The sequence below is a fragment of the Cherax quadricarinatus genome, chromosome 20 (assembly GCF_038502225.1).
Source record: "Cherax quadricarinatus isolate ZL_2023a chromosome 20, ASM3850222v1, whole genome shotgun sequence".
NCBI classification, from domain to species: Eukaryota; Metazoa; Arthropoda; class Malacostraca; order Decapoda; family Parastacidae; genus Cherax; species Cherax quadricarinatus.
Window position 1 is genome coordinate 42,398,797 of NC_091311.1, and position 24,746 is coordinate 42,423,542.

Consider the following 24,746-nt stretch of genomic DNA (forward strand, 5'->3'; position numbering starts at 1 on the left):
GCTGCAAAGTTTTGGAGAAATATCACCCTAGCAATGCTGTTGCAAGCCGTGTCTGCAACCTGTTCAATGACAATGTCGTGTCCCATTTTAGGCAAATCTTAAGAGATGCCAGAAACAGACCTTTCTGGACAGAATTTTTTCTGTGATGGGTACAGTGACTCAAGCTGGTCCTAGTGCCAGTAAAAGACAAAGGGAGGTAACCCCCAGATAGGGCCTTGATACCTGAAGTCCTTATGGAAGGGGATTTCCCTTCCAGACCTCTCCATCCTCTCTCCTCACCGTCTTCCATACGCCAACAAGGGTCTTCAATAAAGGTAAACGTGATGTTAAATGCTCATTTATCCATTTCATTAGTTATTTATATTAATTTCTCATTGTTTTCTGTATGTAAAACTATAGTTATTCTCTATAAAATGTATTTTTTGTTAATATTTTTGGGTGTCTGAAACAGACTAAATTGGATTTACATTATTTCTTATGGGAAATATTGCTTCAGTTTTTGCACAATTCGGTTTTCGTCAGACTTTCTGGAACGAAATAATCATGAAAACCGAGGTTCCACTGTAGCATCAGTTAAAACCCATTATGTTAAAAGACCCCCTAAAAGTTTCCAGAAACCTATAGGCATCCCAGTGATCATGAAAACCATGACTAAGGCAGAAATGCCTAAGCTGCAGGCATAGTCCATAGTATGCTGCAACCTACACAATAGGAGGCAGGAGCACCTGCAGACAGCAGTCTTCAAAAGGCACTGAAAATCCATCTACAAAACAAGTATGCTACTGCACTATTTTTCTTAGGTAAATACATTTACACAGGCAATTAAAATTTTTGTGCATTCAAAAGAGCTAGATAGAAGGTAGAAAAACTCTTCAGTGTTTTTTTTTTTTTTTTTTTTATTCAAACTACAAAATTTTGAATGTACTTTGACAACACAAGCACAAACAATATCTAACCCTTGCAGCTTCCAAGAGTAATGCGAGCCATTAGCCCTTTACACCACCCCTTTCATAGTAGGTTCATAATATTGAAATTTGAGCAGTGTCATAAGCATCAGTTAAATATCTTAAAAACTAAAAGAAACTAAGCAATCTTAAAATTTAATTTAACATTAATGGACACAATGGTTAAAAATTCATCTAGAGCTCTTCCCTTTCCCTATAAGGGCCATTGAGGTACTCTTCTGGTACTTCCTCTTCTTTGGTAGTCTTCTTGTAGAAGCCTTTCTTCAGCAGCAGCTGGTTGCATTCTTCGCGGTTAAGCTTCTCCAGAGGAATGCGCTCTACTTCCTTTGGACAGAAATAATTAAAAATGCAACAGTGTCTACCCATTGAATTAAAGCTAAAATAATAATTTTCCATTTTCAAATATTACCCTCTACTTGCTACACTAATGTTTCGTGTAGCAAGTAGAGGGGTTTCATGAAGTTTACACTAATATTTAGTGTAAACTTCATGAAAACCTTATGACTACAAAAATTAATGTACGTACTATGTATGACAGGATTAGCACACATTTGTGAAGATAACAAAAAACAAACAAACCTTGTCAAATTTATTGAGCAGTACCAACTCTGGGGGAGCACCACCAATAGGCTGATATCTCACATTGTGGCTAATAGTCTAGTTAAGGAAGAAATTTGTATAGTGTGATCTAAACTGCAGCAATATATTTCAGAGCAAAATTTAATGAACAAATTTTCTGCCAAGATACAATAGACATACAGTGGAACCTCAAATATCGAACTTTCTTCGGTCCAGAAGGCTGTTAGAGTGCCTTTACCGAATGAATTTATTCCCATCAGGAATAATGTAAATTAGATTAGCCCATTTCAGACCCTCAAAAATACACTTATAAAAGCACTTACAAAAATACACTTACATAATTGGTTGTGTTGGGAGCAGTTCGATTTTTGAGGTTCCACTGAACCACTAATTCCTTAGCGGCCACACCTGTTAATAGTAAAAAATTAGTTAAATTTTAAAAAGAACTATCCACTTTTATTAATATTTTTGACTTGTATACAGTAACATTTAAATAGTCAAGTTAGAAAGGATACAAAAAGGGAATATCCTCGTGGATGAATTTCTTCACCTCGGGGAGTCTGTTCAGACGTCATCCACCGCAGCTCTGAAAAAAAAAAAAAAAAAAAAATGTGTATTCAGTCGTGGTTGCAGGGGTCTAGTCACAGCTCCTGGCCCAGCTTCTTCACTGGCTGCTACTGGGTCACTCTTCCTATTCCAGGAGCTTTATCATACCTCTTCTTAAAGCTATGTATGGATACTGCCTCCACTACATCACTTCCCAGACTATTCCATTTCCTGACAACCCTGTGACTGAAGAAATACTTCCTAACATCCCTGTCATTCATCTGAGACTTCAACTTCCAACTGTGTCCCATCTCTGAAACATCCTGTCTGTCCACCTTGTCGATTCCTCAGTATTTTATACGTTGTTATCATATCCCCCCTCATCTGTCCTATCTTCCAGTGTCGTCAGGTCGTTTTCCCTTAACCTCCTCGTAGGACATACCCCTTAGCTCCGGGACTAGTCTTATTGCAAACCTTTGCACTTCTCTAGTTTCCTTACATGCTTGGCTAGATGTGGGTTTCAAACTGCATACTCCAATATGGGCCTAACATACACAATGTACAGGGTCCTGAACGATTCCTTAAGATGTCGGAATGCTGTTCTTAGGTTTGCTAGGCACCCGTATGCTGCAGCAGTTATTTGGTTGATGTGCACCTCAGATGTGCCCGGTGTTATACTCACTCCAAGATCCTTTTCCTCGAGTGAGGTTTGTAGTATCTGGCCCCCCCCCCCCCCTAGACTGTACTCAGTCTGTCTTCTTTGCCCTTCCCCAATCTTCAAGAGTTTGCACTTGGTGGGGTTGAACTCCAGGAGCCAGTTGCTGGACCAGGCCTGCAGCATGTCCAGATCTTTGTAGTTCTGCCTGGTCCTCGTCCAACTGAATTCATCAATTTCACATTATCTGCAAACAGGGACACTTCGGAATTATTCCTTCCGTCACGTCGTTCACAAATACCAGAAACCAGCACTGGTCCTAGGACTGACCCCTGTGGCACCGCTCGTTACAGGTGCCCCCTCTGACACCTCGCCACGTACCATGACTCGCTGTTGTCTTCCTGACAAGTATTCCCTAATCCATTGCAGTGCCTCACCTGTTATTCTTGTCTGGTCCTCCAGCTTTTGCACTAATCTCTTGTGTGGAACTGTGTCAAATGCCTTCTTACAGTCCCTTGAGCTCTGGGACTAGCCTTGTTGCAAACCTTTGTACTTTCTCTAACTTCTTGACGTGCTTGACCAGGTGTGGGTTCCAGACTGGTGCTGCATACTCCAGTATGGGCCTAACATACAGTGTACAGTGTCTTGAACGATTCCTTATTAAGGTATCGGAACGCTATTCTCAGGTTTGCCAGGCGCCCGTATGCTGCAGCGGTTATTTGGTTGATGTGTGCCTCCGGTGATGTGCTCGGTGTTATGGTCACCCCAAGGTCTTTCTCCCTGAGTGAGGTCTGTAGTCTTTGTCCACCTAGCCTATACTCTGTCTGTGGTCTTCTTTGCCCCAACCCAATCTTCATGACTTTGCATTTGGCTGGATTGAATTCGAGAAGCCAGTTACTGGACCACATGTCCAGCCTCTCCAGGTCTCTTTGCAGTCCTGCCTCATCCTTGTCCGATTTAATTCTTCTCATCAACTTCACGTCATCTGCGAACAGGGACACTTCAGAGTCTATTCCTTCCATCATGTCGTTCACATATATCAAAAAGAGCACTGGTCCTAGAACTGACCCCTGTGGGACCCCGCTCGTAACAGGCGCCCACTGTGATACCTCTTCACGTACCATGACTCGTTGCTGCCTCCCTGTCAGGTATTCCCTTATCCATTGCAATGCCCTTCCTTTTACGTGTGCCTGATCCTCCAGCTTCTGCACTAATCTCTTGTGGGGAACTGTGTCAAAGGCCTTCCTGCAGTCTAGGAAAACGCAATCTACCCACCCCTCTCTCTCGTGTCTTACTTCTGTTACCTTGTCATAAAACTCCAGGAGGTTTGTGATACAAGATTTGCCTTCCATGAACCCATGCTGGTTTTCATTTATAATCTTGTTCCTTTCCAGGTGTTCGACCACTCTCCTCCTGATAATCTTCTCCATGACTTTGCACACAATACATGTCAGAGACACAGGTCTGTAGTTTAGTGCCTCGTTTCTGTTTCCTTTCTTAAATATGGGGACTACATTAGCTGTCTTCCATTTCTCACGTAGTTGCCCAGTTTCAAGGGATGTGTTAAAGATTGTGGTTAGAGGCACACACAGCATCTCTGCTCCTTCTCTAAGGACCCATGGGGAGATGTTGTCCGGTCCCATTGCCTTTGAGGTATCGATGTCCCTTAGCAGTTTCTTCACCTCCTCCTCATCTGTATGTATGTCGTCCAACACTTGTTGGTGTCCCCATCTGGCCTGTCCCCCCAGAGTCCTTCCTGTCTCTACTGTAAATACTTCCTTAAATCTCGTGTTGAGCTCCTCACGTACCTCTTGATCATTTCTTGTGAGTTCTCCACCTTCTTTCCTCAGCCTTATCACCTGGTCCTTGACTGTTGTCTTCCTCCTAATGTGGCTATACAGCAGTTTCGGGTCAGATTTGACTTTCGATGCTATGTCGTTTTCATACTGTCGCTGGGCCTCCCTCCTTATCTGCGCATACTCGTTTCTGGCTCTTCTACTAATCTTGTTTTCCTGGGTCCTATGCCTCCTGTACCTTTTCCATTCTCTGTTGCACTTAGTTTTTGCCTCCCTACACCTTCGGTGTGTGTGTGTGTGTGTGTGTGTACTCTCCTAGTTGTGGTTGCAGGGATCGACTCGCAGCTCCTGGCCCCGCCACTAGGTTCCCCCCCTCTGCTCCATGAGGTTTATCATACGTCGTCTTATAGCTAAGTATGGATCCTGCCTCCACTACCTCACTTTTGAGACTGTTCCACTTCCTGACAACTCTGAAGAAATACTTCCTAACATTCCTGTGACTCATCAGAGTCTTCAAGTTCCAATTGTGACCCCTTGTTTCTGTCATCTCTAACAGCCTGTCTGTGTTAGTTACCATTTTGTCCTAGGCAAATGTCCATTAGACACTAGTCAGTAAATGGGGGGCTGATAGTGCTGTCCTGGGAGACAGTAATGGTGAAGCTGGAGGTGCTGTCCTGGGAGACAGTAATGGTGAAGCTGGAGGTGCTGTCCTGGGAGACAGTAATGGTGAAGCTGGAGGTGCTGTCCTGGGAGACAGTAATGGTGAAGCTGGAGATTTTGTCCAGGTAGTCGGGAATTATACGCAGGAAGGAATACATATAAATGACCTCATAGGGGACAGGAGCCATAGTAGGGAAACAAGTGTAGTCAAAGATAAGAAAACCAATATTGCAAACTAGAAATACCGCAGGAAATAGCAAACAAGAGGACTCCACTAGCAATAGTGAGGATATATTACCAAAAACAAATGGTGGGAGCTCCATTGTTGGTGCTAGGGAGGATAGAAGTAAGACAGGGAAACATGCACCAACAGGGAATACAGTCACAGAAACCCAAGGCAAACGGAAACCAAGCCTGTGCACATACTATGCACTCGGTATCTGCTGGCATGGGAAATCTGGAAAAACAGATGGGACGTGCAACTATGACCACCCTAGAAAATGCCATGCCCATATGACAACAGGAAAATGCAAACTCCCTTCCTGTAAGCTTTTTCACCCTGAACTGTGTACCTCTTCAGTACAGGAAAGACTGTGCTATAACTTAAATTGCCAGGCATACCATCTAAAGGGGACAAAAAGATACAAAACATCCAGGCCATGGGAAAACCTGGGTAGCCACAGCCACCCAAGAGGGAGAGGTTTTTTAGTGCCAGGAAGGAAAAAAAACTGGCAGGAAATGGCAGAAATCGTACACCAAATCCAGTCACTCCTGGAGTGGAACCACAGTCGATGGCCTCCACTCCAAACCAACAGATAGATACTAATGCCGGAAAAAAAATCCCCCCCCCCCAGTACCAACAATACCACCAGTCCGATAACATTTTTCTTTGCAAATATACAGGGTCTAAAGCCAGCAACAAACAACAAAATACCTTTCATCCGTGGACTGTTTGCAGAGGCAAAGGCAATGTTCGCGGCTTTCACTGAGACCCACATAAAGGATCACTTGGACAACGAAATATGGATCCCAGGTTACAACCTATACAGATGTGAGAGTGAACAGGCAAAAGGGGGGGGGGGTTGGCCTGTACATTGCAGAGTCACTTGTTTGCACAGAACTGCTAAATGCCTCAAATGATGTAGTGGAAGTTTTAGCAGTATGAAAATGACATAGCATCGAGAATCAAGACTGACCCGAAACTGCTGTATAGCCACATCAGGAGGAAGACAACAGTCAAAGACCAGGTGATCAGATTAAGGACAGAAGGTGGAGAACTCACAAGAAATGATCAGGAGGTATGTGAGGAGCTGAACAGGAGATTTAAGGAAGTTTATACAGTAGAGACAGGAAGGGCTGTGGGAACACAGCACAGAAGGGAACATCAAGAGGGAATATACCAACAAGTGTTGGATGACATACGAACAACTGAGGAGGAGGTGAAGAAGCTCTTTAAGTGACCTTGACACCTCAAAGGCGATGGGACCGGACAACATCTCCCCATGGGTCCTTAGAGAAGGAGCAGAGATGCTGTGTGTGCCTCTAACCACAATCTTCAACACATCCCTTGAAACTGGGCAACTACCTGAGAAATGGAAGACAGCTAATGTAGTCCCCATATTTAAGAAAGGAAACAGAAACGAGGCACTAAACTACAGACCTGTCTCTCTGACATGTATTGTGTGCAAAGTCATGGAGAAGATTATCAGGAGGAGAGTGGTCGAACACCTGGAAAGGAACAAGATTATAAATGAAAACCAGCATGGGTTCATGGAAGGCAAATCTTGTATCACAAACCTCCTGGAGTTTTATGACAAGGTAACAGAAGTAAGACACGAGAGAGAGGGGTGGGTAGATTGCGTTTTCCTAGACTGCAGGAAGGCCTTTGACAGTTCCCCACAAGAGATTAGTGCAGAAGCTGGAGGATCAGGCACACGTAAAAGGAAGGGCATTGCAATGGATAAGGGAATACCTGACAGGCAGGCAGCAACGAGTCATGGTACGTGAAGAGGTATCACAGTGGGCGCCTGTTACGAGCGGGATCCCACAGGGGTCAGTTCTAGGACCAGTGCTATTTTTGATATATGTGAACGACATGATGGAAGGAATAGACTCTGAAGTGTCCCTGTTCGCAGATGACGTGAAGATGAGAAGAATTAAATCGGACGAGGATGAGGCAGGACTGCAAAGAGATCTGGAGAGGCTGGACATGTGGTCCAGTAACTGGCTTCTCGAATTCAATCCAGCCAAATGCAAAGTCATGAAGATTGGGTTGGGGCAAAGAAGACCACAGACAGAGTATAGGCTAGGTGGACAAAGACTACAGACCTCACTCAGGGAGAAAGACCTTGGGGTGACCATAACACCGAGCACATCACCGGAGGCACACATCAACCAAATAACCGCTGCAGCATACGGGCGCCTGGCAAACCTGAGAATAGCGTTCCGATACCTTAATAAGGAATCGTTCAAGACACTGTACACTGTATGTTAGGCCCATACTGGAGTATGCAGCACCAGTCTGGAACCCACACCTGGTCAAGCACGTCAAGAAGTTAGAGAAAGTACAAAGGTTTGCAACAAGGCTAGTCCCAGAGCTCAAGGGAATGTCGTACGAGGAAAGGTTAAGGGAAATCGGACTGACGACACTGGAGGACAGAAGGGTCAGGGGAGACATGATAACGACATACAAGATACTGCGGGGAATAGACAAGGTGGACAGAGATAGGATGTTCCAGAGAGGGGACACAGGGACAAGGGGTCACAACTGGAAGCTGAAGACTCAGACGAGTCACAGGGACGTTAGGAAGTATTTCTTCAGTCATAGAGTTGTCAGCAAGTGGAATAGCCTAGCAAGTGAAGTAGTGGAGGCAGGAACCATACATAGTTTTAAGAAGAGGTATGACAAAGCTCAGGAAGCAGAGAGAGAGAGGATCCAGTAGCGATCAGTGAAGAGGCAGGGCCAGGAGCTGAGTCTCGACCCCTGCAACCACAATTAGGTGAGTACAATTAGGTGAGTGTATACACACACACACAACCGGTGAAGAGGCGGGGCCAGGAGCTAGGACTCGACCCCTGCAACCACAAATAGGTGAGTACAAATAGGTGAGTACACACACACACACACAACAGGCCTAGTGTCTAATCGACCTGTGCCTAGGACAAAATGGTAACACACACAAACACACACACACACAAACACACACACACAAACACACACAAACACACACAAACACAAACACAAACACACACAAACACACAAACACAAACACACACACAAACGCACACACAAACACAAACACACACACAAACACACACAAACACACACACACACACAAACACACACACACACACACACACAAACACACAAACACACACACACAAACACACACACACACAAACACACACACAAACACACACACACACAAACACACACACACAAACACACACACACAAACACACACACAAACACACACACACAAACACACACACACAAACACACACACAAACACACAAACACACACACACACAAAAACACAAACACACACACAAACACACACACAAACACACACAAACACACACAAACACACACAAACACACACAAACACACACACAAACACACACACAAACACACACACAAACACACACACAAACACACACACACAAACACACACACAAACACACACACACAAACACACACACACAAACACACACACACAAACACACACACACAAACACACACAAACACACACAAACACACACACACAAACACACACACACAAACACACACACAAACACACACACAAACACACACACAAACACACACAAACACACACAAACACACACACACAAACACACACACACAAACACACACAAACACACACACACAAACACACACACACAAACACACACACACAAACACACACACACAAACACACACACACAAACACACACACACAAACACACACACACACACACACACACACACAAACACACACACACAAACACACACACACAAACACACACACACAAACACACACACAAACACACACACAAACACACACACACACACACAAACACACACAAACACACACAAACGCGCGCGCACACGCACACACGCGAACACGCGCGCGCGCGCACACACACACACGCGCGCGCGCGCGATAAAATTTTGTTCGGATTTTTAACCCCGGAGGATGAGCCACCCAGGATAACCCAAGAAAGGCAGTGCATCATCGAGGGCTTATTTCCATTGGGTTCCTCAATCTTGTCCCCCAGGATGCGACCCACACCAGTCGACTAGCACCCAGGTACCCACCTGCTGCTAGGTGAACAGGATAAATGTAAGGAAACGCGTCGAAATTATTCCACCCCGCCGGGAATCGAAGCCGGGCCTGGGCCCTCCGAGTGTGAAGACAGCTTTGCCAGCCAGGCCACGGGGTCACCCCGTAGGCTCTTGGAGGCTTGTGATTAACTGTACGCAGCTTCGTTCTTGTAACGAAGGTTCATTAAAATATGTTAATACTGCGCATGTCTAGTTCCAAACCATTTCCTTGAACTGAATTGTTTATTAAGGTGAAACCAATATTTAATGCAGACATTTTTAATTAGCACCGAAACTAAATTATAAATTAAAATTTACAAATTAATTAACAAGACCGAAAATTGTCGCAAGATCTACCCAATAATATATTATTTTTACATGAACAAGGTATACAGGCCTAGCTGACATCAATGACATACTACTATATAGAAAGCCGCTTGTTATGTAGTGCATTTCGGGCAAATGAGGTCGAGTCTAGGTCAATTTTGTTCCTGATGCAACCCACCCCAGTCGACTAACACCCAGGTACCCATTTTTATTGATGGGTGAACATGGACAACCGGTGTAAGGAAACAAGCCAAATGTGTTAAGCGAGAGCTTTTGCCACCAGGCCACCACCAAGGAATGGGAGGCAATCAGGTTCCATTCAGAGGACAGGTTTAATTCCTTGGTTCAAGAGCCCCTCTCAGATATTCCAGGAACATCCCCGGAGGAGTTAGGCTTAATATTTTGAGCTGGAATGACCATGAGCATAATGCATTCTACATTCATTAATTTAACGTATTCAAGTCATGAATTTTCTAACACGCTACTAAAATTAATTACAAATTTACAAAATTCAAATAAAAATGAACATAAATCCAAACTGTCATTAGGAACCAACCAGCTGTACAGTTTAGAAGAACAGGTGTTCAGTACATATACATTTACCAAACACCTGTAACTATGCTGCGACCAATGGCGTGGCAGCACGCTTGGTACACGTATATACTGTACACTAATCACTGTTTAGTTTAGACAATGTTCTACTTCACATGGCTATTTCTTTTGTCAAAACTGTACGTACTTTTAGGCTCTCCAGCTACTTTTTTTTGGCCCGTGTGTAATGCAGATATATTTACGTATCCCCAAAGGTCAAGTAACCTATGTCTCGTTGAACGCAACAGCATGCTGAGCGGTTATAAAACTAATTCGAAATGCTCTGCATAACGAAGCCCTCCTTTGAGTTGGGAGACGAAACGTGACGTGTCGATTCAGATGTTAAGATAAGACTTCGTTCGGATTTTTAACCAGGAGGGCTAGCCACCCAGGATAACACAAAGGAAATGCGTCACAGGGGCCTGTTTTATTCCTTGGACTGCAAGAAGGCCTTCGACAGTTCCTCACAAGAGGTTAATGCAAAAGCTAGAGGATCAGGCATGCATAACAGGAAAGGCACTGAAATGAATCAGAATATGTGACAGGGAGGAAACGAGTCATGGTACGTGACGAGTTGTCAGAATGGGCGCCTGTGACGAGCAGGGTTCCAGAGGGGTCAGTCCTAGAACCTGTGCTGTTTTTGGTACATGTGAATGACATAACGGAAGGGACAGACTCAGAAGTATCCCTGTTTGCAGATGTGAAGTTAATGAGAATTAAATCGGCCGAGGATCAAGCAGGATTACAGAGACCTGGATAGGCTACAGGCCTGGTCCAGCAAGACTCCTTGAATTTAACCCCGCCAAACGCATAGTCATTAAGATCGGGGAAGGGCAAAGAAGACCGCAGACAGTACAGTCTAGGTGGCCAAAGACTGCAAACCTCACTCAAGGAAAAAGATCTTGGGGCGAGTAATACCGAGTACATCTGAGGCGCACATCAACCAGATAACTGCTGCAGCATACGGGAGTCTGGCAAACTTAAGAATAGCGTTCCGATACCTCAGTAAGGAATCATTCAAGACACTGTATACCATATACGTCAGGCCCATATTTGAGCATCAGTTTGGAATCCACACCTGTATACAATATTTATATTGAACAGTTACCTGGAGAGAGTTCCGGGGGTCAACGCCCCCGCGGCCCAGTCTGTGACCAGGCCTCCTGGTGGATCAGAGCTTGATCAACCAGGCTGTTGCTGCTGGCTGCACGCAAACCAACGTACGAGCCACAGCCCGGCTGGTCAGGAACCGACTTTAGGTGCTTGTCCAGTGCCAGCTTGAAGACTGCCAGGGGTCTGTTGGTAATCCCCCTTTTGTATGCTGGGAGGCAGTTGAACAGTCTCGGGCCCCTGACACTTATTGTATGGTCTCTTAACGTGCTAGTGACACCCCTGCTTTTCATTGGGGGGATGTTGCATCGTCTGCCAAGTCTTTTGCTTTCGTAGTGAGTGATTTTCGTGTGCAAGTTCGGTACTAGTCCCTCTAGTATTTTCCAGGTGTATATAATCATATATTAATATTAATGTTCAATGTTTACAGTGAATATACAACATTAAATACTAACATTGTTTACAATAAATGTATAATATGTACTGAATCTTCTTTCAACAAACCGGCCGTATCCCACTGAGGATAAAATGAATATTAACATTAAATACTGACCGTGTATATTCAGCATTAACACTGAATATATTTATTTAATGATATTTATCATTGAATGTAAAGGGAGAAATCCGTGATATATTCATAATCTTTTATTTTATTTTTTTTATTCTTCAGTCTTCAGTAATTTTTAGTATTTTTTGTGTCGACTGCTGAATACTGAAGACAAAGTAAAACTGAAGTTAAATAAAGTTTATAAAATTGTTCGCAGTGTCCAGAATATCTTGCTGCTAATTTTGTCAGGGATGGGAACTGAAGCAATCATAGTACTTGGGGAGAGCGCAACTTGGTAGTACCCACAGGCTTCAAACGCCTTTTATTTTACAACAATAAAGGAATGGAACAGATTGTCTGCACATGTCAAAGCCAGTCATAGCACGAGCCAGTTTAAGAAGAGAACCAAAAGGTACCTAATGAATGCAGCGACAAAGGGGGATTTTTTTTTTTTTGCTAACACGCATGTAAATGTAAATAACTTTTTACCTTATTCCTAGTATATCCACTACAGTATATTTCCTACATTGTATAAGGTATTAAAGGACCCCAATGGAAACAAGTCACTGACTTTTTTGGGCCATTCTAGGTTCTCTACACATGCTGCTATGTATGATAATCTATAACTATTTGTGTATACCCGAATAAACTTTCTTACCTGGTCAAGCACGTCAAGAAATTAGAGAAAGTGTAAACGTTTGCAACAAGACTAGTCCCAGAGCTACAGGGATTGGCCTACGAAGAAAGGTTAAGGGAAATCGGCCTGACGACACTAGAAGACAGGAGGGTCAGGCGAGACATGATAACGATATAAAATACTGCGAGGAATTGAAACTGGACAAAAACAGGTTCCAGAGATGGGACACAAACAAGGGTCACTCAGTTAATGCACAGAACTCAACAGTTTAAAGCATATTACTCAAGTAAAATAGCAAATTTACACCAAGTGCAGAGTCACTTGTTTGCACAGAACTGCTTAATGCCTCAAATGATGTAGTGGAAGTTTTAGCAGTAAAGGTCGAGAACCAAAACCTAGTCATTGTGGTAGTCTACAAGCCTCCGGATGCAACATCCCAGCAATTCCAGGAACAGCTGTTAAAAATTGACCACTGTCTGGAAAATCTTCCAGCTCCTGCACCCAACATCTTGCTCCTGGGGAATTTCAACTTAAGGCACCTAAAATGGAGGAATATAGCAAATAATATTGTTGCAGTAATAACACCAGGAGGCAGCTCTGATGAAAACTCACACTCACACGAGCTTTTAAATCTCTGCACAAAATTCAATTTAAACCAGCAAATAATAGAGCCCACTAGACTGGAGAATACACTAGACCTCATCTTCACTAACAATGATGATCTGATAAGAAATGTCACCATATCAAAAACAATATACTCAGATCACAACATAATTGAGGTTCAGACATGTATGCGTGGAGCCCCAAACAGACATAATGAGATTAGTCACGAGGGAGCATTCACCAAATTCAACTTCAATAACAAAAACAAAGTGGGACCAAGTAAACCAAGTCCTAACCGATATAAGCTGGGAAGATATACTAAGCAACACAGACCCCAACTTATGCCTAGAACAGATTAACTTGGTGGCACTCGATGTATGGACAAGGCTTATTCCTCTAAGAAAAAGGGAGTAGATGTAAAATAGAAAGACAGGCGCTCCCTTTACAGGCGACGGAAAAGAATAACAGAGCGGCTAAAAGAGGTCAATATATCTGAAATGCGTAGGGAGACACTGGTCAAAGAAATAGCAAGCATCGAACTTAAGCTAAAGGAAACTTATAGGAATCAGGAATCGCGGTTAGAACTAAAAGCCATAAATGAAATCTAAAGAAACCCAAAGTATTTCTTCTCCTATGCCAAATCAAAGTCGAGAACAACGTCCAGTATTGGGCCCCTACTTAAACAAGATGGGTCCTACACAGATGACAGCAAGGAAATGAGTGAGCTACTCAAGTCCCAATATGACTCGGTTTTTAGCAAGCCGCTAACCAGACAGAGTCGAAGATCAAAATGAATTTTTTTTATGAGAGCCACAGAATTTGGTTAACACAAGCCTATCCGATGCTATCCTGATGCCAAATGACTTCGAACAGGCGATAAATGACATGCCCATGCACTCTGCCCCAGGGCCAGACTCATGGAACTCCGTGTTCATCAAGAACTGCAAGAAGCCCCTATCACGAGCCTTTTCCATCCTATGGAGAGGGAGCATGGACACGGGGGTCGTCCCAGTTACTAAAAACAACAGACATAGCCCCACTCCACAAAGGGGGCAGTAAAGCAACAGCAAAGAACTACAGACCAATAGCACTAACATCCCATATCATAAAAATCTTTGAAAGGGTTCTAAGAAGCAAGATCACCCATCTAGAAAACCATCAGTTACACAACCCAGGGCAACATGGGTTTAGAACAGGTCGCTCCTGTCTGTCTCAACTATTGGATCACTACGACAAGGTCCTAGATGCACTAGAAGACAAAAAGAATGCAGATGTAATATATACAGACTTTGCAAAAGCCTTCGACAAGTGTGACCATGGCGTAATAGCGCACAAAATGCGTGCTAAAGGAATAACAGGAAAAGTCGGTCGATGGATCTATAATTTCCTCACTAACAGAACACAGTAGTCATCAACAGAGTAAAGTCAGAGGCAGCTACGGTGAAAAGCTCTGTTCCACAAGGCACAGTACTCGCTCCCACCTTGTTCATCCTCATATCCGACAGACAAGGATGTCAGCCACAGCACCGTGTCTTCCTTTGCAGATGACACCCGAATCTGCATGACAGTGTCTTCCATTGCAGACACTGCAAGGCTCCAGGCGGACATCAACCAAATCTTTCAGTGGGCTGCAGAAAACAATATTAAGTTCAACGATGAGAAATTTCAATTACTCAGATATGGTAAACACGAGGAAATTAAATCTTCAGAGTACAAAACAAATTCTGGCCACAAAATAGAGCGAAACACCAACGTCAAAGACCTGGGAGTGATCATGTCGGAGGATCTCACCTTCAAGGACCATAACATTGTATCAATCGCATCTGCAAGAAAAATGACAGGATGGATAATGAGAACCTTCAAAACGAGGGATGCCAAGCCCATGATGACACTCTTCAGGTCACTTGTTCTATCTAGGCTGGAATATTGCTGCACACTAACAGCACCTTCCAAGGCAGGTGAAATTGCTGACCTAAAAAATGTACAGAGAACCTTCACGGCACGCATAACTGAGATAAAACACCTCAATTACTGGGAGCGCTTGAGGTTCCTAAACCTGTATTCCCTGGAATGCAGGCGGGAGAGATACATGATTATATACACCTGGAAAATCCTAGAGGGACTAGTACCGAACTTGCACACGAAAATCACTCACTACGAAAGCAAAAGACTTGGCAGACGATGCAACATCCCCCCAATGAAAAGCAGGGGTGTCACTAGCACGTTAAGAGACCATACAATAAGTGTCAGGGGCCCGAGACTGTTCAACTGCCTCCCAGCATACATAAGGGGGATTACCAACAGACCCCTGGCAGTCTTCAAGCTGGCACTGGACAAGCACCTAAAATCGGTTCCTGACCAGCCGGGCTGTGGCTCGTACGTTGGTTTGCGTGCAGCCAGCAGTAACAGCCTGGTTGATCAGGCTCTGATCCACCAGGCGGCCTGGTCACAAACCGGGCCGCGGGGGCGTTGACCCCCGGAACTCTCTCCAGGTAAACTCCAGGTACATAATTTAAGAAATTTGAACATTAAGTTGCAGTACTGGTCTTGCAAATGGGGAGAAGGAAGAGAACGAACGCTGTAGAAAGGGGAAGTGGAGCTGAAGCCCTCAATAACTTCCATCAGCCCCTCCAGATACAAATGCTGCTTAAAACAGCTTCCTACCTGGAGGTTACCTGGAGGTTATTCCGGGGATCAACGCCCCCGCGGCCCGGTCCACGACCAGGCCTCCCGATGGATCAGGGCCTGATCAACTAGGCTGTTACTGCTGGCCGCACGCAGTCCGACGTACGAGCCACAGCCCGGCTGATCCGGCACTGACTTTAGGTATCTGTCCAGCTCTCTCTTGAAGGCAGCCAGGGGTTTATTGGCAATTCCCCTAATGCTTGATGGGAGGCTGTTGAACAGTTTTGGGCCCCGGACACTTATGGTGTTTTCTCTTAGTGTACCAATGGCGCCCCTACTTTTTATTGGCGGCATTTTGCATCGCCTGCCCAGTCTTTTACTTTCGTAGGGAGTGATTTCTGTGTGCAGATTTGGGACCATTCCTTCCAAGATTTTCCAAGTGTAGATTATGATATATCTCTCCCTCCTGCGTTCCAACGAGTACAAGTCAAGTGCTTTCAAGCGTTCCCAGTAGTTAAGGTGCTTGACAGAACTTATACGTGCAGTAAAGGATCTCTGTACACTCTCTAGATCTGCGATTTCACCTGCTTTGTATGGAGATGTTAATGTACAGCAGTATTCCAGCCTAGAGAGAACAAGTGATTTGAAAAGGATCATCATGGGCTTGGCATCTCTCGTTTTGAAAGTTCTCATTATCCATCCTCTTGTAACCAGACTGCCACCCTAAGCCCCTAGTATATAAAACTTCATACCGAACTCTATCTAGTCTCGACTCGTACGAAGGTAACCGGCAACTCTCTGCGTAAAATTTTTCGGGCAAGACTCGTATTTGATTTTAAGGATTGGGATGTTAAATTCATACAAACGGGGTGCTGAACCTGTTATTCAAGCACTGCTGTTATTTCCATCAACATGGCTTGGAGAGTCAACATTTTCAGTGCTGCTGGGGATTAAATCAAAACGGATCAAATCTCAAAATACCTGAACATGATATTCGTTATGCAGTTGCCAAAGTTTTCCCTCGCATTAATGAACTTTGTGTGGGGGGGGGGGGAAACAGGCTCAACCACCTCGTTAGTATTCGTATTTAGTATATTATTTTGATAAGCTTTGTGTACTTTTACTTTTTAGTCATGATTAGTGTACGTATACATGTGTAGGGGACAAATCAACAAATTCAGAGTTCAATTTATCGATGCTATCAATAGTATAAAGTCCTTATATACCGTATTTCGCGGCTTAAAGACTAGTTTTAATGGCTCGGCATCGGCCGTAACTGGGAGAGCTACAGCCCACCCCACTCCCCAAAATTATAGCTCGTCACTGACCTTCAGTTTATAGGACGCAGGGTGGTTTACGGAGACGAGCGGGGGAAAAAAAAGTAATAAGCCGCGAAATACGGTAATCTCTACACAAATTGTAATATAAAATAAATATAATTTTATCAATTTTTGATACTTAATTTTTAGGAGTACGTGAGAACCTGTCAGTAAGTCCAAGGGGTACAGAGGTCATTCTGCACATTCACAATATCTCTGGTAGTCAGCTTGGATACAAAATCCTTCATGTAGTACCCGAGCAAAAAATTTCGGCATAACCAACCGTTAAGCCAGGATTGTCAAGAGTTCCTAGTCATCTCTAGGTAAGCAAGTTTATTTAGGTACAGGTCCACATAAGTACAATCATAAATAGTAACGTGCAATTACCTAAGATAACCCCAAAAATTCAGCTACTTAATTTCCATTGGGGTAGCCGTAGTAACGAACATGGAAGATATGGCCTGGAACATCAGAGGCGGACGTGACTAGCAACCCTGGTAAAGCGTTCAGCTACTAACCGAAAGTAGCTAAGCTTAATTCTCAAGAGTACATGGGGAAAAATTAACCTATAGTTTTAGCAAGCTTGCTCATTTAATATTTTAGGGACTCCAACATAGGAGGGCCCAAGCGAGGATGGCACTGAGGGGGGACGAAAGTGACCAAGCCAGGATGGCACTGAGGGGGGACGAAAGTGCCCAAGCCAGGATGGCACTGAGGGGGGACGAAAGTGAGTGCCCAAGCCAGGATGGCACTGAGGGGGGGGGGAGGCTTAAAAATCTGAATAGAATAAAATCTTGGATGATTTTCTATGTGAAATTTCCTAGGACTGTTTACTTTTTTCAGTACCAAATGTCTTGAGCAGTGGAGATATTTAAATTTTGTGCATAAGAGAAAAGATCTTTCTTTATATAACCTTTCGTAATGATAACGATCATTCATTCACGAGCTATCCTGTCAGGGGTTCACCGTAGTCACAAATAAGCTTCTAAACCGCTAGTCTCACCCATTTTAAGACGCAGGCACTTAAATTTCAAAAGTTTAAATAAAATACATTAAATTTAGATAGCTTAAAGATACTACAAAATAAAGACGCATTTGCCTATTTGATGAGAATACTAACATTTTAATGATAGTTTACATGCAATTCATAATTAAGCCCGGTGGCTGGTGGCCTGGTGGCTAAAGCTCCCGCTTCACACACGGAGGGCCCGGGTTCGATTCCCGGCGGGTGGAAAACATTTCGACACGTTTCCTTACACCTGTTGTCCTGTTCACCTAGCAGCAAATAGGTACCTGGGTGTTAGTCGACTGGTGTGGGTCGCATCCTGGGGGACAAGATTGAGGACCCCAATGGAAATAAGTTAGAGTCCTCGATGACGCACTGACTTTCTTGGGTTATCCTGGGTGGCTAACCCTCCGGGGTTAAAAATCCGAACGAAATCTTATCTTAAGCGACGCCGAAATTCAGTGAATAAATACAATACATTTAGTAGGGAAACGTTTCACCACAAATGAGTTCTTCATTCAAGTTTTCTTCATAAATTTATCAGTGGATTCGTGTCTTGCCTACAATTTGCCGGTATCAGCACTTCACCATGCCAGATTTAAACTAGCGAAACGGACAGAAACCCATCCTGGAATACCTACGTGTTCCGGGTTGTCAACGCCCCCGCGGCCCGGTCCAGTCCTAAAATTAAAGCACTGGCTTGTTAATTTTAAGACTGGGTTGTCATGGGTTCAAATCCTGCTCGTTCCGAGTTGATTATACATGTCAGTGTATGAATAGAAAAGTGCAGCCTGAATTTAACGTCAATTTTAAAATTCAGGGTTGTGTTACTACACAAGCGAGTTTGTTCCCGCAGGACAGACTTACTGTACATCTTTGTATAGCATACGTGGGAGACATCCAGAGACCTCCAAAAACGTACTTCAGAACACTAATACGCAAGCAGAACGGATGATCTAAGGAATGCCTGCGTTCAACACCGAAACTTTCATAACCATTTAATCAACTACAGAGGCCCAAGACTCATCGCCAGGAAGACACTCAGTACCGCAGAATTTTTTGGAATCGCTTATCTCAGTTATCTGTATATCTAACAGTTGCAACCAGAACAAGGGCTTCTACAACACACATGAACCCATTGCCAGGATACTTCATTATCCTACATAACATACACACCCTCACTTACCGTGCAGGTCTATCTGATTCAACATACCCAACATTCTCGCCCAGCCCTTGCACGTCCGTCTCCACTTGACTCTCCACCCTACACAAATACAGTTGCATATATCATCATACATATCAGCTTATGTATAGAGAACCTAGGATAACCCCCCCCCCCCAAAAAAAAAAAAAAAAATCAGTGACATTTCCACTCATGTATTCTAAATTTACCCAGGTACCCGACCACCCTACACAAGGCCTAGACTGACAGTGGAACACTCCGGGACTACAAGACTATGATCATAACACTGGATTAGATCATCTTAGAGATCCTCAGACTCAGGATTAAGACCCATGTCAGGACGCAGTTTCTGACGACTAAATTTACCCAGGTAGATCTGTGACTTGATAAATCCCAGTGTTGGCTAAACGTAGTCAATGGATCACACGATACTGCATTTTTTTATTTTTCCATCGTGTCTGCATTTTATACCTTTGATCTCCATCGTATAGCATGTGTATTGTCTAGTTCATGAATAATGTACCGCTGGGAACAAACACACGGTATCCTTGCCAACACCTGCTTATATTCCCACAAAACTGCCAATAACATTGAGAGACGTTGCATTACTGATAAGAGGTAGGGAGGGAATCAGGATCGAGTATCATAATCACTTGGGGAATGTGTTGAGGAATGAGGATAAGTTCGATCCAAGGAAGGGGAGGATAAGTCCACTTCCTTCCGGCTCTTGAGGGTGGGGGGATTATTATTATTACAATCACAACTAAGCAATTTCACAAGGGTCATACAGCTTAAATATATGCAGAATTAATGCTAGTTTTTTTTAACCATAAAATCTAACGTAAAACATTTACTATCATTATTTTACTATCAGTGTACTACAAGATTTGAAATTACTAAGCCACATTTTTCAATCAACTTAGCCTTCAATTTTAAATAAATTATAAAAACCACAAAAATGTTGCACATTTTGAAGGTTTCAGTAAATTGAAGGTGCTGTCACGGGGGCGTTAGATAGCTGTCCTCACTCCACCGACAAGTTTTAACTTCTACAGAAAACATATTTGATACAATGATTATGTTACCTCGACCCTGGCCTTAGCAACCTCCTTCTCCCGCAGTTGCTGGTCCTGAGCCACAGCCGCAGGGGTACATAAGAGACCCAGCAGCAGCAGGAAGTAGAGTGTACCATCCATCATGGTGGCTCAGCTGGGACTGACTCTACTAAGCTACTGCCGCCAGTAACCATCACTATACATTATCCAGCGCTAAATGCTATTACATTGATACAGATATCTTGCCATACCAGTAATCACTCTATTTAGTAATAAAAATAAAATACCTATGTAAAAATAGTTGTTATTGTTTCTTGGGTTATATATCAAAATTAAATTATATAGCATCTGACATTCTCATAAAAATTACTTAAAAAATTTATTGAATTAGTTTTACGAGGTAGATATGTGAAATTTTTGTGCATAATTATTTAAATAGTGATTTATCTTTGTAATATTTTTTCTACCGAATGAATATTTCAATACATTTTATAAGGTCTCGTTTGAGTACATAAACAAAACATGTCTCTCATATGCGCAAGTAAGTACAGTTTAAAATGACATTTCACATGAAAGTACATACAATTAATACGTTTATTCCTCTGCAGCAGCACACACAGTAACCCCTGATATGGGCGAGGTGATTACTTTGGTGTAATAAGAGACAGTTACAGTGTGAAGTGCATGTGAAGGTGATCACCGTTGACCACCTCTCTTTACTGCTTCATGTTACAATACAGCATAATAACTCCCTCATGGCGCTCTGGGCACACCCCATACCTCATAACGTTTTTCTAACTCATTTGTGAGAGACTACCGTCAAGCGGGGGTATCTTGGGGTTGATGACGGGCTTTACATCCAAAGAATTGGTGCCACCCTCCCTTGGATTAATCATCGTCGTGATTGAATGCTTTAACTCATAAAATGCTGCTGCTGACCACATCCTCCAAGAGTGATGGATGCCTTGATGCTGGTAAAAGGCTTTTGATTCAAGGAATTGGAGCCACCCTATTTTTCCCTGGATCAAACCTGATCACCTCCTATTACCTAGCCACTGTGTGGCCCTTACATATATAATGTTGTGCAAGAATGGTATATAATACCGACAAGATGAAATTAAGACACATGTGCAACATCTGGGTATCTTTATTGTAGACGTTTCGCCATCCAGTGGCTTTATCAATACAAATTCTAGGACATAACTTGAAGACAGTAGGACTATATACAGAAGATGAGGTAATCAGTCCCTCAGCCTAGGAGTAGGTGCGAACTGTAGTCGTGGAGATTCTCCATGACTACGGTGCTCTTCGCACCTACTAGGTTGAGGGACTGATTACCTCATCTTCTGTATATAGTCCTACTGTCTTCAAGTTATGTCCTAGAATTTGTATTGATAAAGCCACTGGATGGCAAAACGTCTACAATAAAGATACCCAGATGTTGCACATATATCTTAATTTCATATATAATGTTTTCCCACGAGTATATTAGTGTGAGCTGGTATTTCAAAACGGGAGTACAATGAAATTAGTCCTGAGCTTACCACAGCCACATATGCCCTCACATTATGAAACAAGCCCAGTGCTACTGAGTACATGATGTTTGTAGGATTGTTGACCCAGTGGTTAGAATGTTGTGAATTTTGACTCGCTTCTCTTGAAGCAGGCTAAAATAATGCAGGTTTGTGCCCCAGCTAGCAGCCATTTGTTAATATACAGACAGGCCCCACTTTACAGATCTTTGCTTTACAACCCCCTCAAGGAAGGTTCCTGGATGCTGGTGAGGGGCTCTTGATCTAGGGAATTAGATCTGTGCTCCAGTTTCCTGAATTGAGCCTGAATACCTTCCATTCCCTCCCCATGTGCATTGTATAATCCTTCGGGTTTAGCACTCCCCCATGATAATAATAATTATATAATTTGCTTTACAGCATTTTGCAAATACATGTACAGTATTTTTTAATTATACCCATGCTTCATTTATTCAGACTTCCTGCAATAAATATATTACCACTCACTATAAGCTAAGGACAACAATATTTTAAGATAATGTATGTACTGTGTATGCATTTTGTAGGCCTAGCCCTTTTGCTCACTTAATATATGATAGTGTAAAGATGTTATCAGGGTTTTATATGCATTTGAAAGTGAAAAGAGGCTATGTTTCACTTCACAGCAGTAACCTTAACCTGCTATATAAGCCCCGTTCCTCTCTGTCTCTGTCTATCTGTCTCTCTCTGTCTCTGTCTCTGTCTCTCTCTCTGTCTCTGTCTCTGTCTCTCTGTCTCTGTCTCTCTCTGTCTCTGTCTCTCTCTCTGTCTCTCTCTGTCTCTCTCTGTCTCTCTGTCTCTCTCTCTGTCTCTCTCTCTGTCTCTCTCTGTCTCTCTCTCTGTCTCTCTCTCTCTCTCTCTGTCTCTCTCTCTGTCTCTCTCTCTCTCTGTCTCTCTCTCTGTCTCTCTCTCTCTCTCTCTCTTTTTTTTTTTTTTTTTTTTTTTTTTTTTTTTTTTTTTTTTTTTTTTTTACACAGGGTTTGACAAGGTTAAGGATCCCTAGCTTTATTGACAGCTATATTACAGGTTAAGGATTCCTAACTTTATTGGCAAGCTAAGAGCTGTTACCTACATCAGCTCATTTGAAAGCATTTTTATTGTTATGAGACATACAAGTACAGGACAGGATGAAGTTGGAGCCATCTGTGGGCCAGCATTTTCATTTGATCAACTGACTTTATCTCGTTGATATCATTATGCTGTACGAATGTGTTCCATACTCGAGTCATCCTGGGTATGTATGATCTCAGATGGAGTGATGTTCTGGAGAAGGGTACAGCCAGAGTGAAGTTGCTGCTTTCTGCCCGTCTTGTGGCATAAAAGCTTGTTTCACGCTGTCCTCGAAGTGGATCCAAGTGTGGTATTTTGACAATATTGGCCTTGTACATAACAGTAAGGCCACCCACATCCCTCCTATGTTGAAGGCTCTGCTGAAATGACAGATCTATCCAGGATGGGTCCAGGCGAGAGATGAGACGTCTTGCTCTGTTCTCTACTCTGTCCAGCAGTCGCAGATGAGAGGGGGGGCAGGCAAACCAAGAAAGTGGAGCATACTCAAGGTGTGAGCGTACTTGTGCCTCGTACAGGATCTTGCAACACCACACCTCTTTTACACAGGGTTTGACAGGGTTAGGTTAAGGATCCCTAGCTTTATTGACAAGCTATTTACAGGTTAAGGATTCCTAACTTTATTGACAAGCTAAGAGCTGTTACCTACATCAGCTCATTTGAAAGTATTTTTACTTTTATGAAACATACAAGTAGGGAACAGGATGAAGTTAGAGCCATCTGTGGGCCAGCATTTTCATTTGATTAACTAACTTTATCTCATTGACATCACAATGCTGTACGAATGTGTTCCAGACTCAAGTCATCGTGGGGATAAATGATCTCGGATGAAGTGATGTTCTGGAGAAGGGTACAGCCAGAGTGAAGTTGCTGCTTTCGGCCCATCTTGTGGTATAGAAGCTTGCTTCTCACTGTCCTCGAAGTGGATCCAAGTGTGGTATACTTTGACAGTATTGGCCTTGTACATAACAGTAAGGCCACCCACATCCCTCCTGTGTTGAAGGCTCTGCTGAACTGACAGATTTAGCCAGGATGGGTCCAAGTGAGAGATAAGATGTATTGTTGTGTTCTCTACTCTGTCAAGCAGCTGCAGTTGAGAGGGGGGCAGGCAAACTAAGAAAGTGGAGCATACTCAAGGTGTGAGTGTACTTGTGCCTCATACAGAATCTTGCAACCCCTTCTGTCAAGCAGATGCGAGATATGGCGAAGTGCTGTAAGCTTCCTGGCTGCCTTGTTTGCAAGATTTACAACATAATTCTTCATGGTCAGTTTGGAGTCAAATTTCACCCCAAGGATATCAACTTCTTCCCCAGGTACCAACAACCTCCCATTCATGCTTACTACTGCACCGGCATTACCATCATGGTGCCTAGAGACCATCATCATCTGCATTTTCTCAGGTGCAAATGTTACTTGCCATCTGCTTCCCCAAACTGATATAGCTCTTAGCTGGTGAGTGATGTAGCTTAGAGCAGCTGGCATTTCTTCTCTTGGATAAGTGAATGTCAGTGCACAGTCATCTGCACATGCATGGGATTCTGGAATGAGGTGAAGAACATCATTGAAGTAGACATTCCATAACAATGGTACCAGAACTCCA

General features: G+C 43.3%; 2 protein-coding genes across 5 annotated transcripts in view; one reads left to right on the plus strand and one right to left on the minus strand.

Annotated features, from left to right (window-relative positions):
- Window positions 1-1,010: 1,010 nt before the first annotated feature.
- Window positions 1,011-20,718, minus strand: LOC128700885 (selenoprotein M-like). The gene is made up of 4 exons (XM_053794362.2): window positions 20,559-20,718; window positions 2,060-2,130; window positions 1,545-1,614; window positions 1,011-1,289 (listed from the first exon to the last, which is right to left on the minus strand). Exons 1-4 carry the CDS (start codon window positions 20,670-20,672, stop codon window positions 1,140-1,142), a joined length of 405 nt encoding a protein of 134 aa, XP_053650337.1. The 5' UTR covers window positions 20,673-20,718; the 3' UTR covers window positions 1,011-1,139.
- Window positions 20,610-24,746, plus strand: part of Prp19 (pre-mRNA processing factor 19) — a 57,106-nt gene continuing 52,969 nt past the window's right edge. Inside the window, exon 1 of one of the 4 annotated variants that reach the window (XM_070087006.1) lies at window positions 20,610-20,714. Coding sequence is in view for 1 of the 4 variants with exons in the window: in XM_070087004.1 (XP_069943105.1) it covers window positions 21,051-21,069 (19 nt within the window). In the remaining 3 variants the exon portion in view is untranslated. Of the gene's footprint in view, window positions 20,715-21,004; window positions 21,070-21,106; window positions 21,169-21,201; window positions 21,221-24,746 lie in introns of those variants that run through there. The other 3 variants (XM_070087004.1, XM_070087007.1, XM_070087008.1) reach the window with 3 other exon arrangements.